Raw genomic sequence first — 16,233 nt, forward strand, 5'->3', positions numbered from 1 at the left:
AAATTTTTTTCAAAAACGTTTTATTATTTTTGTTTGTTTGTTTACATTTTATTATTAATCTTTAAAAGTTAAAGATTCTTGGGACGCCTGGGTGGCTCAATGGTTGAGCACCTCCCTTCAGCCCAGGGTGTGATCCTGGAATCCTAGGACTGAGTCCCACATCAGACTCCCTGCATGGAGCCTGCTTTTCCCTCTGCCTGTGTCTCTGCCTCTGCCTCTCTCTGTGTCCCTCATGAATAAAGAAATAAAATCTTTAAAAAAGAAAAAGATTCTTGGGGCTCCTGGGTGGCTCAGTTCAGTTACATTTCTGTCTTTGGCTCAGATCTGATCCCAGGGTCCTGGGATTGGGCCTGATGGTCAGGCTCTCTGCTCAGTGGGGAACCTGCCTCTCCCCCTGCTTGTGCACACTTGCTCTCTCTGTGTGTCAAATAAATAATTTTAAAAAAAAATAAAGACTTAGGGCTCAGTTTATTGAATGTATGACTCTGGATTTCAACTTAAGTTGTGATCTCAGGGTCATGAATTTAAGCCCTGCATTGAGCTCTATGTTAAAAAAAATTTTTTTTTGAAAATAAATCAAAATTAAAGACTCTTTTAAAAAGATAACTATCTATATTTTCCCATATTAAAACAACTTAATGATAATTCCTTAATAATATCTAGTGTTCAATTTTCCAGTTTTATTGTAACTCAAATTTTTTCTCAGTTTAAATGAGGTTACAAATAATGTCCGCATATTGTCATTTGTTGATATCTCTTATTCCTCTTTTAATTTCTTATACTTTCTCCACCCCTTTTCTTTCTTTGTAGCTTACTTGTTGAAAAACAAATCACTTGTCCTATAGAGTTTTACAGTCTTGATTTTGCTGATTACATTCCTTCAGTGCCATTTAGCATATTCCTTTGTCTACTCTTTTCCTATACCATAATACTTGGATCAGATTCAGTTGCTTAATCAGATTCAGTTTTTGTTTAGGCTAGACTCTCTCTTTTTTTGTGATATTAGCAGCTATTGATAAAAAGTGCCTAGAGTCATTAATTCATTTAGGAGGATGCAAACTGGTGGTACCCTGGGCAGCCCAGGTGCTCAGTGGTTTAGCGCCGCCTTCGACCCAGGGCCTGATCCTGGAGACCGGGGATAGAGTCCTGCATCAGGCTCCCTGCATGGAGCCTGCTTCTCCCTATGCCTGTGTCTCTGCTTCTCTCTCCCTCTCTCTCTCTCTCTCTCTCTCTCTCTCTCTCATAAATAAAAAAAAAAATTAAAAAAATAAAAGCTAAAAAAATGGTGGTACTCTGATTTTTTTTTTAACAAGAACACTAAATTGTGAAATCTCTCATCTACTAAATTTATTAAAAGTGGAACATATCAGAAAAGGAAACAATTATAATTGCTTGGATCTTTGGATCTTATATTTACTGGTTTTCAGAATAGCAAGTTGGTTCACAAGCCTCCTCCATCAGTGATCATAAATGGTTTTGGTTTGTTTCTTCTAGTACTATAATGAATTCCTATTTTAAATATATTTGTTTCTATCTAAAATATAAAATTCTTCTGTCTTTGACCAGTGGAAGCCATTCAAATTAGGTTTCTGAATCTTTTAGGTAAAGCCACTCTTTGTATTTTATTGATAGTTTTTTCAGTACCTAGTATAGGAAGATATTCAAGCTCATTTTGTTCATTTCCTGCCCCAGACCTTGAATCAACTTTTTCTCTAAGGAGCTCCTCCTATTATTTGGGTAATGGTGTCTAAAAACCATAATTTGGCCACTAGAGATATTTGTAGCTAGTGGGTTAGCTTTTCTAGGCCTTTTCAGTGGTCAGAGCTAAGAATTGTATTTTATCTTGATCATAAGGCCAGAACCAGGAGCACCTGGGTGGCTCAGCTGTTAAGCGTCTGCCTTTGGTTCAGGGCAAGATCCCAGTTTGATCATTGAGTCCCACATCAGGCTCTCTATAAGGAGCCTGCTTCTCCCTCTGCCTATGTCTCTGCCTTTCTCTTTAAAAAAAAAAAAAAAAAAAAAAAAAGGCCCAAACCCAAATTAAAAAAAAAAAAAAACACCTTCCATTTATACTGCCGTTTTCAAGACATAGTCAAGACTGCAGGGTACCTGATACCCTTGACTGATATCTGTATCTTCTTCCCACTCCTAGAATATTAGTTCTCAACAACACCAAGAGTGATAAAGTTAGAATAATTACTCATTGCTTTATCTGGATATTTGAATGATGAAATTACCTACTCTCTTAGTTTTATTATATTTTTCCTTTTTTTTTTTTTTTTTTTAGGAATCTGATAAGATATATTTTACATTTCCTCTTGCAAATCATCGGAAAATCTACACTCATGTCTATTGTCAGAGCACCATGCTGGTAAGATAATTGGTACATTGTATATAAATTGAAAAGGCTACTTTTTTTTGTTTGTAAGATTCAATATCTAAGATCTCTTCTTCAGCTAAGAACTATTATTAATTCTAATAAGTTGAAAAATACTTGGAACAGAGTTTTGATTGAAAAGCATTAATTGAAATGTTTCCATAGCTGATAATTTACCATTAAATTATACTTTTAGCTCTATTTTAGGTCTTTCACCCTGTTTTTCTACCTTAAACTATATTTAGGATGAAGGAATTCAGTTCAAATGTCCTTTAATTCTAAAATTCTGGTAGTACTTTAAAGAAAAGATATATTTAAACAGAACTATTTTGTAGGGATTTTATGAAGTAAATACTGTTTTTCTGTTGGCTTCCATACTTAAATTTACAAAGCTTTTTATACCAAACATTCTCTAAAATAGTAACTTTGTTACAATGTTAGACTCAGAGTTACCAAGTGATGATTTTATATACTTCTTTTTAACGAATACCTACTATCATATATTGTCAAAAAAGGTGTTTGATGCTTTAGCATCCCTTTGTTACATTAGGAATATTTAAGTAATAATTTAATAATTTGTCAGCATTCCTTATTTTCAGGAATTGGTTCCCAATTTGGGTTCTTTTCCCTCTTTTCTGATTTTTTTTTGGGGGGGGCATTTTCCAGGTTTCTTTATATTTGTGTTTTTCATAATTTGTTTCCACTTCTCCCTTTTGTTGGGTTATTTTTTACTCTTTAGAACTAGAATCTGACACTTAGTTGGTAGATACAGCCATTTGATATATAGTAGAGTCTTTAGAAATAATAGGCAAGCATCATGGGCTAGGTACTAATAAATACTAATTTTAATGAGATGACCAGAGATTTGTATCTCTCACAGAGACTAGCATCTCTCAGCCAAAAATCTGGATGGGCAGTTTATTTTAAGAGAATCTGACCCTTAAGCTACTGGCTTAAAATATCCAAACTCACTTAATACTAAATTCCAAATCAGAATGTCAGTATTATATTGAGAAAAATCCTTGCCAAAGTTCAAATTCTCCATTTGGCTTATTGGAAGATCCCTTTGCTATAATTAAGGTCCATGGGTATTAATTAGTATAAAGTCATGTGGTGAATTTTTAAAATCTTTTCAATTTGTATTATAGAAGTTTTCAATCTTCTAAAAGTAGAGAGATTGTGATAATGAAATCTCACATAACCATCACATAGCTTTAACAGTTATCAACCCTGCCACTTTTATTTATCCCTTCCTCACTCTTTTTTTGACTGAAACATTCTCAAAGCAAATTGTAGGTGTTTTATCTTTGCATCCTTAAATACTTCAATATGTTTTCTAACATAAGAATTGTGCATGGGACTATAATATCATTTCATCCAACAAAATTATTAATTCCTTAATATCATGTAATATCCAATCCATGTTCAGTTGTCCTCTTTTCCGTTAAATTCTAAGTTGATTTATTTGAATCAGAATCTAAACAGTACACATATTATATTTGATTCATGGATCCTCAGTTTCATTTATAATGGCCCTCTCTTTTCCCCCTATGCCATTTATTTGTTTAAGCAAATGGGTTACATATTCTACAGAATTTCCCACATTTTGGGTTTAGCTAAGTATTCTTGTGGTGTCTTTTTTTCTTTTTAAAGTTGTATTTATTTGAGAAAGAGAATGTTCGAGAGAGCATGGGATGGGGGCAGAGGGAGAAAGAGAAGTAGACTCCCCACTGAGCAGGGAGCCCTAGGAGAGGCTCGATCCCAGGACCCCAGAATCATGCTGAGCCAAAGGCAGAAGCTTAACCAGCTGAGCCCCCTAGGCTCACCTCTTGTGTTATCTTTTAACATGTACTTCTTCCTTATGTTGTCTGTACACTGATAGTTAGATTTAGAATCTTGATTAATTTTTTATTTAATTACCATTAATTTTTTTGTGGCAATAATGTTTTATAAGTAGAACTAGATACTTACCAGAAGATATATAGTAGCTAGTTGTCTCACTTTAGTGACTGAAAGACTTATTGTGGACTCAAGTGGTATCAGCATGGTCTATCCTTTATAAAGTTCCTAATTAGTTTTTCATTTAACAATTTTAGTAGCCACTGAGGGTATCGTTTTTTACTACAGATAGATTATTTTTAGATCTGTGAATTTTATGATCAAGAAGCATTTTCTTTTCTGCATACTTTAGGAATTGGTTAAGAGTTCTTGAGTGACTTTTTCTAAGATTTTCAGTATAATTTTCATAATTAATTGAGTTAGGGATGCTTACTAGATAACTTGAAATCGTTCTTTTGACACTTTATAGATTATATCAACGTGATGCTTTAGGTGGGCTTGAATAATACTTTTCTACTTGGTGAATAAGTCAGAATTTCCTATACACCAAAGTGTAGTTGTATAAAATATTAACTTTCATGTTCATGGGCTATCTTTGAAGATAGGCTCCCTTAGTAGCTCCAAAAACCCATTACAAAGGTGAGTTGGACCTTGAGAGCTTACTAGATTTTCCTTGTCTAAACTAGGCAGATATTTTCTTTTACCTTACTTTATAATGTCATATTATTCTGGGAAACACAGGTAACTGATATAGAAGTCACACAAGTGGGATGCCTGGATGACTCAATATCTGCCTTCAACTGAGGGCATGATCCCAGGATCTGGAGATCGAGTCCCACATCAGCCTCCCTGTGGAGATCCTGCTTCTCCCTCTGTCTATGTCTCTGCCTCTGTATGTGTGTCTCATGAATGAATAAATAAATAAATAAAATCGTAAAAAAAAATCACACAAGTATTTTGCCAGCAATAAAGAGCAGACAAATTCCACATTGTTTTTTGTTTCCTTTCAGCTTTCTTTTCTATATTCTTAGAAAATGTCTTTACATTGTATTTAAGCTCCATTAGGGCAGAGACCATGTCTGCCTCATTCATCATTTTTTTCTTGAAGGCTAAGCATAATCCCATAGCCCTAGAATGGACTTCATAAATATTAGTTGGATGAAAGGATTGATTTCATTTTCACTATCCTCTCTTTATTAGGGAAAAATTTATGTAGCTATCTGAGCAGTGTTTCTTATCCTCTTAGACCTTGGTGTAGGATTTTACTATTTGGATCATCAGTTCTTGGAACATCACTCTTGCTACTTCCTTAAAAGTTAGAGTGAAGATCTTTGGGCATACTGCTCTTAAATGACTGAAGATAAATACATAATATTGTTAAAATATCAATACCATCTCTGCAGCATTCCCATGCTACCCTGATAAAGTAATACCTAGCTTTTATCTTGAGCCCTTGCAGTTGTCCTTCAATCTAAACACATTCTCAGTTACATAGAAGGTTTGCCTAATAATCAAATAAGAACTCAAGATAGCTAACAAGTTATACTTAGAGTACTTGGCTCTGGATTTTTTTTTCTTTCTGTAAAAAGTCAACTTCTAGGTGTTCATTCTTCTATTTTTACTTAAAATGTAGTTACTTACTATGTAACTATCTAATTAAAGCATGGACATTGCTGAACTCTGAAAAGTGTTGTTCAAAAATTAAAATTGCTTAGGCAATATGCTGTAGAGAGGTCACTCTTTCTCTTACTGCTGTTCCGGGTTACTTGCTTATCTATCTATATTTACATTAGACTTCTCTACTGCCCTTGACCTGTATGACTTTGAGAATAGCTTGGAAATGTTTTGGAATAACAGGTTGCTATTTTATGTTTCCATCATGCCTACTACTCCTGTCATATGACAGTAAAATGTTAAAGCTGCCTATTTTATGTAATTATTTTCTATAATATTTAGTGTGCTTTATGTTATTAACAGGATACAAATAGTTGGATTTTTGGCTGCATAAACAGCACTTCTATGTGGTAAGTCTTTTGAACCTAAGCACCTCAATTGTTCATTTTTCTCAATAGAAATAATAAGTCATACTTTTTAAAGATGTGTTTATGTTAGAGAAAAAGGGAGCCAGGAGGATTGGGTAGGGACAAAGGGAAAAGGGGAGAGAATCTCAAGCAGACTCCTAACTGAGCATAGAGCCTGATTCGGGCCTTGATCCCACCACCCTGAGATCATGACATGAGCCAAAATCAAGAGTTGGATACTTAACTGACTGAGCCACCCAGGCACCCCAAATCACACTTTTTAGCTATTTTAGCTACATACATGTTTAAGCTCATTCTGCTATGTTACATTATAGTATTTATTTTATTTTATTTATTTATTTGACAGAGAAAAAGAGAGCACAAGCAGGGAGAAGGAGAAGCAGACTTCCCACTGAGCAGGGACCCCACTGTGGGGCTTAATCCCAGGACCCTGGGATCATGACCCAAGTCAAAAACAGATGCTTAACCCACTGAGCCACCCAAACACCCCTATGATACTGATTTTAAAATAAAAAATGAAGGAAATTAACATATCAGTATTTACAAACATTGAAATGGTTGTGAGGAAAAACAATTTTTTTGCACCCAAAAGGATTGTATGGATAAGAGTATATTGGATTAGACTTATTGGACTTCACTTCATTAGAACTTTCTCTGATAAGTTTGTAGATGGTTTCTTTTTCCTCTGAAGCTTATTTATAATTTATAATATTTTAATATATTTGTCCTTTAATTGTATTTTCATATTCATTTCAAAGCCGGCAAGGAGTTGATTTATCATGGAAAGCTGAACTGCTGCCAACAATCAAGGTAAATTATGGCTTTAGAATGGTAATATCTGGGTGAAAAATACTTGAGTCTATAGGCATTTTAGAATATGGTCTTTTATTAATTCATCTAAGTATTGAGATTTGCTAACATATTTTATAAATATTTTCTCTGGAAATATATTTTAACATGCAATTTTTGTTTAACTTTCAGGGATAAAAACTGTGAGTTAACAATCCTCTAATGAAAACCCTCTAATGAAATCTCTGTATTATAAATCCTCTAATGAAAGCTCTATATTACAGTATCATACCAAGAGCTAGATAAATTTTTAAAATTCATCTTGATGGTATATTTGGAATGGTCTATCTTAAAATAGAAGCTGAGTAGTAGTTTGAGTTTTTGGGAGAAGACCTGTAGTAGGAAAGTGAGCATCTCAAAGTGGCATAAAGTAATTTTCCAGATCTCCTTCAACATCACTTTGTGATCAGGCACTTGGATAACTCTACTTTATCTAGTACTACATGGGATTTATTTAATAATTGTTTGTGATTTCCTTAAGTAACTCTGATAGGTCAGCAAGCCTTCTTACAAAAAGTTAATATTGTTAAGAAAATAAAACAATTCTAAAATTTGATGAAATTACCTGTTTAATTTCTCAGCTGTATTTACTATAATTTATATATATATATATATATTTTTTTTTTTTAAGATTTTATTTATTTATTCATGATAGTCACACAGAGAGAGACAGAGAGGCAGAGACACAGGCAGAGGGAGAAGCAGGCTCCATGCACCGGGAGCCCGACGTGGGATTCGATCCCGGGTCTCCAGGATCGCGCCCTGGGCCAAAGGCAGGCGCCAAACCGCTGCACCACCCAGGGATCCCCTGTATTTACTATAATTTATAGTCTTATACCGGGAGTGATAATTTTCAGTCTTCAAAAGTAGTCTTTCTTTAAAAGTAGTTTTTCATAATAAATACTAGCCTCATAAACTTGAAAGTGAAGCCATCAGGGTTGTTCCCAATCATCTCCCAATCCAACTTAGTTATTTATCTGTATATTTATTCAGAATACAGTCAATCTGTACTATACTAACAGAGAGGAATGATGACAGAAGGATGTAAGTTGCTTGACTTTGGAATGGTTGCAGTTATTTTTCTATCACCTTGGTCATATTCATTCATATGGCTTTGTATTCAAGAAAAAAATATTGTAGGAAAGTGATTAGACTCATATGAACATTTTAATGTCTCTCACTGGTCCTATCCTAACCTTTAGGAGCAAAACAAAAGTAGTAGGATATACTTAATAATTTTTCATAAATCTTTCCTTGAATATTGAAATTGGGTTATGTATCCTATCCAAACAGTAGTTTAAGAGTTAAGAAGAAATAAATTACTAAAATCTGGGTAGAATGTTATTTGCTTGATTTTAAAAAATTACTTTTTAAATAATAAAATCCTCATGTATATTTTTAATCTCAAATATTCAACAATGTATTCATCTAGTTCTAGACCCCTGTGGTGTTTCTCTAAATATAAGACACAGTTGGCAGAAAAGCAGGAGAACAAGCTATCCCAGCTGCTTACTTCCCCCCTCCCCCCAAGATTTATTTCAGAAAGAGAGAGAGAGAGAGTGCACATGAGGGGAGGGGCAATGGGAGAGGGAATAAGAGTCTCAAGCAGATTCGCCTTCTGAGCAGGGAGCCTGACAAGAGGCTTAATCTCATGACCCTGAGATCATGACCTAAGTCAAAACCAGGTCACCCAGCTGCTGCTAGCTTTTTATAGTGCATGCTGGAACAAGTTGCCAGCAGCATTAAAAGCCGCCTGAAATTTAGAGGGAGAAAATGGGAGAGAGAAGTTTAGAAAATAAGGATTATAATATTCTACAATCTTAGGAGTTCTCAGCTGAAGAGGATTATGATTGTTAAAAATAGATAAACGTCTCCATTTTAATGAAAATAAAAATGATATATGTTAGCCATTTATAAAAAGGACATAGTTCTTTTGCCATCAAGTTGAAGAGAAAGAAAAGATACAAGTGAAAAGATTTTATGACTTTCATTCATATTTATATCATCTCAACAAAAGTACTATCAGATGAGAATCATACATTCTTACTATTTCTGCTGACTGAACTATTAATAGAAGACGCCAGCAAAGCACCTATAAATTCAATTTTTAAGTACCAATCGTATGGAATTTTCCTGTCATGGGTACAATGAAAAAGTTTCTAAAAACACACAAAACATAGCAGGCTAAAATTTGGTAAGCCAAAATGAATTTATTGTTGAAAACAAAAAAATCACCTTTCTAAAGGTAACTAACTTGTATAAGAAAACTATATTATCACTACTTTGCCTTAGGCATACGTTAGCACCATAGCTTTGCTCTGTACATTGAAACCTGTTTGATTTCCTGTGTGTGTTGTCTCAGCATTAAAGGAATTTTACCCTTAAAACACTGAAAAATTTCCAAACTTCCTATTAATCTTACTTGTCAACCTGACAATTTCATGAATATGATAAAATTGTCAAGTTCCTACTGATATTATAACTATGTAGGAACTTTATAAGGAAATTTTTTGACACTGTTACCTTTTTAAAGTATTCTAATCCTAACAAAGAAATTCTTTTTTTTTTTTCTAACAAAGAAATTCTTGAGGAAAAAAATATTCTTGAAAATAAGTAACAAAAGCTAGTAGAGTGGATAGCCACACAGAGTAACCATGGTGCTTTCAAATTAATTTATCTTTCATACTGTCTACCATCTGGTTGGTCTCAGTTGCCTGTTGCTGTGGTTTGTGAGGCCCTTTTAAGGCTTTCTCACTTACATTAGAACATTATACGTCTGTTGCGGAGATGTTGCTAAGTAAGTCGAGGGGAAGCCTAGTAGTCAAAAGTACTCACAGGTGAATCTAGTCAGATTGTTAGAGTGCCATTTGTTGACAGTTCTTTAGCTTCAGCACTTCTGTTCAATTTGCTCACATAGGTGCTTCTGAAGAACACTGGAGAAAGTTAACTGCAGAAGTTTCTTAATGTGAAAAAAGTTTCTAAATGCCTACAAATTGTTACCATGTATAACTATTGCTGCCCCCATATCTACTTTAGGATAAAACCTGGATTTAAAAACCGTATTAAATAAATAAATAAATAAATAAATAAATAAATAAATAAATAAATAACCAACCGTATTTAGGGATCCCTGGGTGGCACAGCGGTTTAGCGCCTGCCTTTGGCCCAGGGCATGATCCTGGAGACCCGGGATCGAATCCCACGTCGGGCTCCTGGTGCATGGAGCCTGCTTCTCCCTCTGCCTATGTCTCTGCCTCTCTCTCTCTCTCTCTCTCTCTCTATCATAAATAAATAAAAATTTAAAAAAATTAAAAATAAATAAAAACCGTATTTGGTGCTCTGGCTTTTCATTAAATAGACCAATCTCTTATCTATTCATCCCTCAAAGTATAGACTATAGGATCTGGTCTTAATTTTGAAAATAGATGTTCATCTGATGAGGTCTTACTATGTCTTCTTGTCATTTACTGAATAAGTTCTGGGGGATGATATTCATATACATCATTAGACAACAACTCTACTGCTTGGGCTAGATTAGAATCATTTGAGATTAAGTTGCACCTCTGTTTTGTAGCATTCATTCATTCATCAACTATTTGAATGCTCTTTGTCATATGCTACCAAAATAAGTGTAGAAATCATATTGTAATGTTATAAAGAACAAATCGACAAATTATAAAAGATACCAGATATGGAAATAATTATATTTACTATTAAGTGTCATTTGTTTTACCTGAAGGGATACAGTTCAAGGAATATTTTTGACAGTCCATATTTACAAAACTATTAGGGATTGACCTCAGAAGATAATTGACCTGAAAATGTAAACATAGGCATTTTATTTTATTTTATTTTAATATTTTATTTATTTACTCATGAGAGATACAGAGAGAGAAAGGCAGAGACACAGGCAGAAGGAGAAGCAGGCTCCATGCAGGGAGCCCGATGTGGGACTCAATCCTGGGTCTCCAGGATCACGCCCTGGGCCAAAGGCAGGTGCTAAACCGCTGAGCCACCCAGGGATCCCCCAAACATAGGCATTTTAAAAGGTACTAAATGTAAAGTTTGAAATCAGTTTCTTTATAACCAATTAAGCAAGAAATAAGTGTTTGTAATATATCTTTTAACATGCTTTAAGTTCTATATACCCTCAGAAATAGAATCAGCTTTTGATGTTTTTTATTTATTTTTTTTTTAGTCTCTGACGTTAAGACTTCAAGATTATCCATCTTTGTCTCATCTTGTTGTTTATGTGCCATCTGTTCATGGAAGTAAGGTAACAAATGGATTAAAGTTGTTATCGGAATGTTTTGTGGATACTCTGGCTAAATAAGTTATTTTCTGATGAATTCTTCAGCATAGTGCTTATCTGAAACAATGGCCTGTTTGATGATCCACCTAAGACTGTTAAATCATTAGGATCGTCTACTATAACTTGAACTAAGCAAAATAAACCCAAGTCTCTGTGTTTAAAGTGGGAACTAACTTTATAAATTAGTATTTCAAAATCTATTCATTATTAAGTACCCTTTTATGTGCAAGACTCTGTGGAATTATAGGAGGCACACAAATAAGACATGAATCCTAATCTCAAAAAGCTACGTATTGTTGGGTAGGGAGAGAGAAACATTTGGAAATGGAAGAGTGAGAATAAAAGAGGTACCCAAAAATATAATACAAATCAGAATATAGCAAATAAATGAAAAGTATAAAAAGGGAAAATATCTCTGAATGATAGAATGAGGAAAGGCTTTATTATGAGATGATATTTAAATTTGCCCTAAAGTATAGTTATGAAAAAAAAAAAGTGTAGTTATGTTTTTATGGGTAGGATGAGCATTGTAGACCTGAGCTGTCCAATATGGGAGCTACTAGCACATGTGGCTATTTAAATTACAAGTAATTAAAACTAATAAAATTAAAAATTCAGTTCCTTAGTTGTACTAGCCACATTCCAGATGCTCAATAGTAACATCATTGCAGAAAGTTACCATGAACAGCACTGCTGGGACAAAGAAATTATGAAATCTAAGCATGGAAGTATGAAAGTGTTTGGAAAACAGTGAATAGTAATTTTAAAAAGATGGCCACCATGATGAGAATAGTAGTAGAAGAAAAGTCTGGGAAAGCAGTTCATGGTACTATGGAGGACCTCAGTTGGAAGATGCAGAGAACTTCATAGAATTCAGGAGTTAGTAGGCAGCTTAAGGATTTTCACAGTAACAGAAATGAGATCAGAGCCATTTTGGAAGATGAATCTATTTATGATGTGCATGGATTAGAATCAGAGAGATGAGCTGCTACCTAAGGGATTATGAGGGTTTGAACTAGGGAAGTAAGAGTAGAAATAAAAGGATGGTGATTTTTGAGAGAAACTGGTGGCGGGGGGGGGGGGGGCGGTGGCGGGGCTGAGCAAGAAGATGAAGAAGATGGAAGTAAAAGACCCTTTATTTCCCTTTCCACGTTTCACCCAACAAACTTATCCTTCAGTATCTAACCTCAATGTTCCTGTTAGTCTTTTCATGACTTGTCCCGGTAACCTCTTACTTCCATGACACCTTATTTATAACTTCTTTGAGGAATTATGCTGAATTACAATTTATTTATCTCTCTATTACTGTCATCATATTGTGAATTCTTTGGGAGTAAGACCAAATAGATTTTATTCTACTTTGCATCCTTAACCTTTAGCAACTTCCTGCCATGTAAATCCTCAAAAAATACTTCTTTAATGAGAAGTTGTTGAGATTTGAGGCCAGAACCATTAGGAAAAATTTAAAGATAAAGGGAAAAGGGAATGTAGTTGGGAGGTAACTCAAAGACTGAGTCTCACAAGTACCTTATAATGAATTCATTGTTTTGTTTTGTTTAGCTCAGGTAAGAGGTAATTCAAAATCTGCAATTCTAAAAACCTCTCTTTAGGGATCCCTGGGTGGCACAGTGGTTTAGCGCCTGCCTTTGGCCCAGGGCCATCCTGGAGACCCGGGATCGAATCCCACGTTAGGCTCCCGGTGCATGGAGCCTGCTTCTCCCTCTGCCTATGTCTCTGCCTCTCTCTCTCTCTCTCTCTATCATAAATAAATAAATTTAAAAAAAAAATTTATAATAAAAATAAAAACCTCTCTTTAGGGTTTTTTTTTCTGTCCGGTAAGTTGGTTTTGAATGAATTTAAACATCTTTCCCAACCTTGGAAAGGCTCTGTCTGGTTTTTCCAAGAAATTAATGAGCCTTTCACAAATAGCCAGCCTTAGTGCCTAATGAATACTTAATGTGTCTTAATGGTCTTTGGAAAGTAACACTTGCTGACTCTATTGTTGCATACCCAGACTCACAAGGATGTTAATTTAGACCTTTTATAATTTCTACATATCTGTTTTAACCCATCATCAGGATACATACATTAAAGTATACAGTTTGAAAATTTTTTGCAGTCAACTGACAATATACTTTTCAAAATGTAAATATGGAATTATTTGTGGTTTTTTTATGACAGAAAACAAAATAATTAAGGCCAATTAGAGATTTAGATAGACCCTTGAATTCTTAGGTACGGGTAGCATTTCTTTTTCTTGCTTTCTAGATAGTAAACCTTTATTCGAATCACTAGTTTGAAATAATTTTATACAAATAACTTCAGCCATCTGTAGATGAATGGCAATATGTCCATCTCCTAGTCTTGTAGTCTAGTTAGAGTATTGCAGATACATAATTTATAGGAGATTCTTAAATAGTAAGTGTAACAGAATCACATTTCTTTTTGACTTTGAAAGTATTTGGAAATTTTTATCTAAATCTCTAATTAATCTTGAATTAACCTTAATTCTTAATGCTTTGATCCATCCTTTAAAGGTCCCTAATTCTACAAACACCTAAAACTAACTGGAAGGAAACTGTGGTATTCATCAGCTATTGTAAAAGTGATCCTCCAGTAATTTACTATGTTAAGCTTGTTTATCAAATTTTCTTAGTTTAGCGTGGCTCTTTGAGTAATTGTTGCCATTTAAGTATAGCCAGAGTTAGAATATGATAGGTAATAGCTTCTGCAAAGCTAAAATTTATTTATAGACTTTTATTTTCCACTCAAACATCAAGCAAAGATATTTTACCATAAACGTATTTCTATTTTTCCTAATGAGTCAATGTTTTATATTTTAGTTTGTTATAGATTGTGAATTCTTTAAAAAAGAGACGAGATCCATTCAGCTTCCTGTAACTCATCTTTTTTCCTTTGGTAAGTACTTTGATTTTAGATTTTTTTTTTAGATTTTATTTATTTATTCATGAGAGATACACAGAGAGAGGCAGAGACATAAGCAGGCTCTCTGTGGGGAGCCTGATATGGAACTTGATCCCAGGACCCTAGGATCATGACTGGAACCAAGGGTAGCCGCTCAACCCCTGAGCTACTCAGGCATCCCTGATTTTGGAAATCTTAAGAATTGCTTTTTTTTTTTTCTTAAGTAGGCTTGATGCCCAGTGTGGAACCCAGAGCAAGGCTTGAACTCAGGACCCAGGGTCAGGACCTGAGCTGAAATCAACAGTCAACTGACTGACCACCCAAGAACTATTTTTATTTTCAACAGAGTGCTGATTTGTTTTTGCTAGTCAGTTGCAATAATGGAGAGCCTCTAACATTAAGTATTGTGTATTTTCTTTTCTTTTTTTTTTTTAATTTTTATTTATTTATGATAGTCACAGAGAGAGAGAGAGAGAGAGAGAGAGAGAGGCAGAGACATAGGCAGATGGAGAAGCAGGCTCCATGCACCGGGAGCCCGACGTGGGATTCGATCCCGGGTCTCCAGGATCGTGCCCTGGGCCAAAGGCAGGCGATAAACCTCTGCGCCACCCAAGGATCCCAGTATTGTGTATTTTAAATATAGTTTTTAGAATAACCATATGATGTGGTCCAGTGGTTTCTTATTTAACACTGGGACAGCAGTCATCTTCTGAGAAGTGAACTTTAACTTTCTCCCTAGTCATATGCATTTGCAAGTAATCGTGTGTATCTGTGTATGTGTGTGTATTCTTCTATGAATTTATACTACATAGTGGCCCTTTTAATAAAATGTTATTATAAGGTGTAAATTGCTATCTGCCCTATGAAGGTTTCAAGATTTTCTCTAAATATCTTTTACCATTTTTATTGTGGTAAAATACATGTAACTAAATATACTTTTAAATTTTATTTTGGAAAAAATAAATAAGTAAATAAATTTTATTTTGGGGACACCTGGGTGGCTCAGAGGTTGAGCGTCTGCCTTTGGCTCAGGGCCTGATCCTGGAGCCCTGCGATCGAGTCTCACATCAGGCTCCCTGCATGGAGCCTGCTTCTCCTTCTGCCTGTGTCTCTGCCCCTCTCTCTCTCTCTCATTCTCTCTCTCTCTCTGTGTGTGTGTGTGTGTGTGTGTGTGTGTTTCTCATGAATAAATAAATAAAATATTTTAAAAATAATAAATAAATAAATTTATTTTGAAATGATTTTGAGCACTCAGAACAGTTACAGAAAGAGCAGAGTTCTCCTATATCCTTCACTCACTTTTACGTAAACAATACAGTTGTCAAAACTTGGAAATTAGTATTCATACAATACTGTTAACTAAACTGCAGGCTTTATTTGGTTTTCATCAGTTTTTCCACCAGTGTTCTCCAGGTTCCCACAGTTGTCATGTCCTGTTCATTTCCTCTATCTTTGGTAGTTCCTCAATCTTTCCTTGTCTTTCATAAGCTTGACACCTTTTGAAGAGTATTTGTCAGTTATTTTGTAGAATATCAAATACTTGGACTTGTCTAATGCTTTCTTAAGATTAGATTCAGGTTATGCATTTTTAGCAAGAATATCACTGGAGTTATGTGTACTTCTTAGTGTTTCCTGTGATTGGACTCATGTCGCCAAGTCTAATTCTAGCAGTGTTAACCTTGATTACTTGATTAATGCGGTGTCTGCCAGGTTCCACCACTGTAAATTTATTTGTTTCCTTTTTGTATTGGATAAATGTCTTGAGTGGGACCTACTTTGAGAATGTTTAAGTACCCTTTATCTTCAAAATAACCCACTAATTTTAGCATTCATTGGTTCTTCTAGTCTGAGGCAATTATTACTGGTATTCTTTATTTATTGGAATTCTT

At 34.7% G+C, this 16,233-nt stretch overlaps 1 protein-coding gene across 1 annotated transcript in view; it reads left to right on the forward strand.

The window, feature by feature from the left end:
• The window catches only part of PGAP1 (post-GPI attachment to proteins inositol deacylase 1), a 74,773-nt gene that overhangs the window by 31,210 nt on the left and 27,330 nt on the right, over positions 1-16,233 (forward strand). Inside the window, exons 10-14 of the mRNA XM_072813441.1 lie at positions 2,288-2,371; positions 6,194-6,240; positions 7,017-7,068; positions 11,306-11,383; positions 14,263-14,338. Coding sequence (XP_072669542.1) covers positions 2,288-2,371; positions 6,194-6,240; positions 7,017-7,068; positions 11,306-11,383; positions 14,263-14,338 — 337 coding nt within the window. The remainder of the gene's footprint in view (positions 1-2,287; positions 2,372-6,193; positions 6,241-7,016; positions 7,069-11,305; positions 11,384-14,262; positions 14,339-16,233) is intronic.

Source organism: Canis lupus, chromosome 36 (assembly GCF_048164855.1).
Source record: "Canis lupus baileyi chromosome 36, mCanLup2.hap1, whole genome shotgun sequence".
NCBI classification, from domain to species: domain Eukaryota; kingdom Metazoa; phylum Chordata; class Mammalia; order Carnivora; family Canidae; genus Canis; species Canis lupus.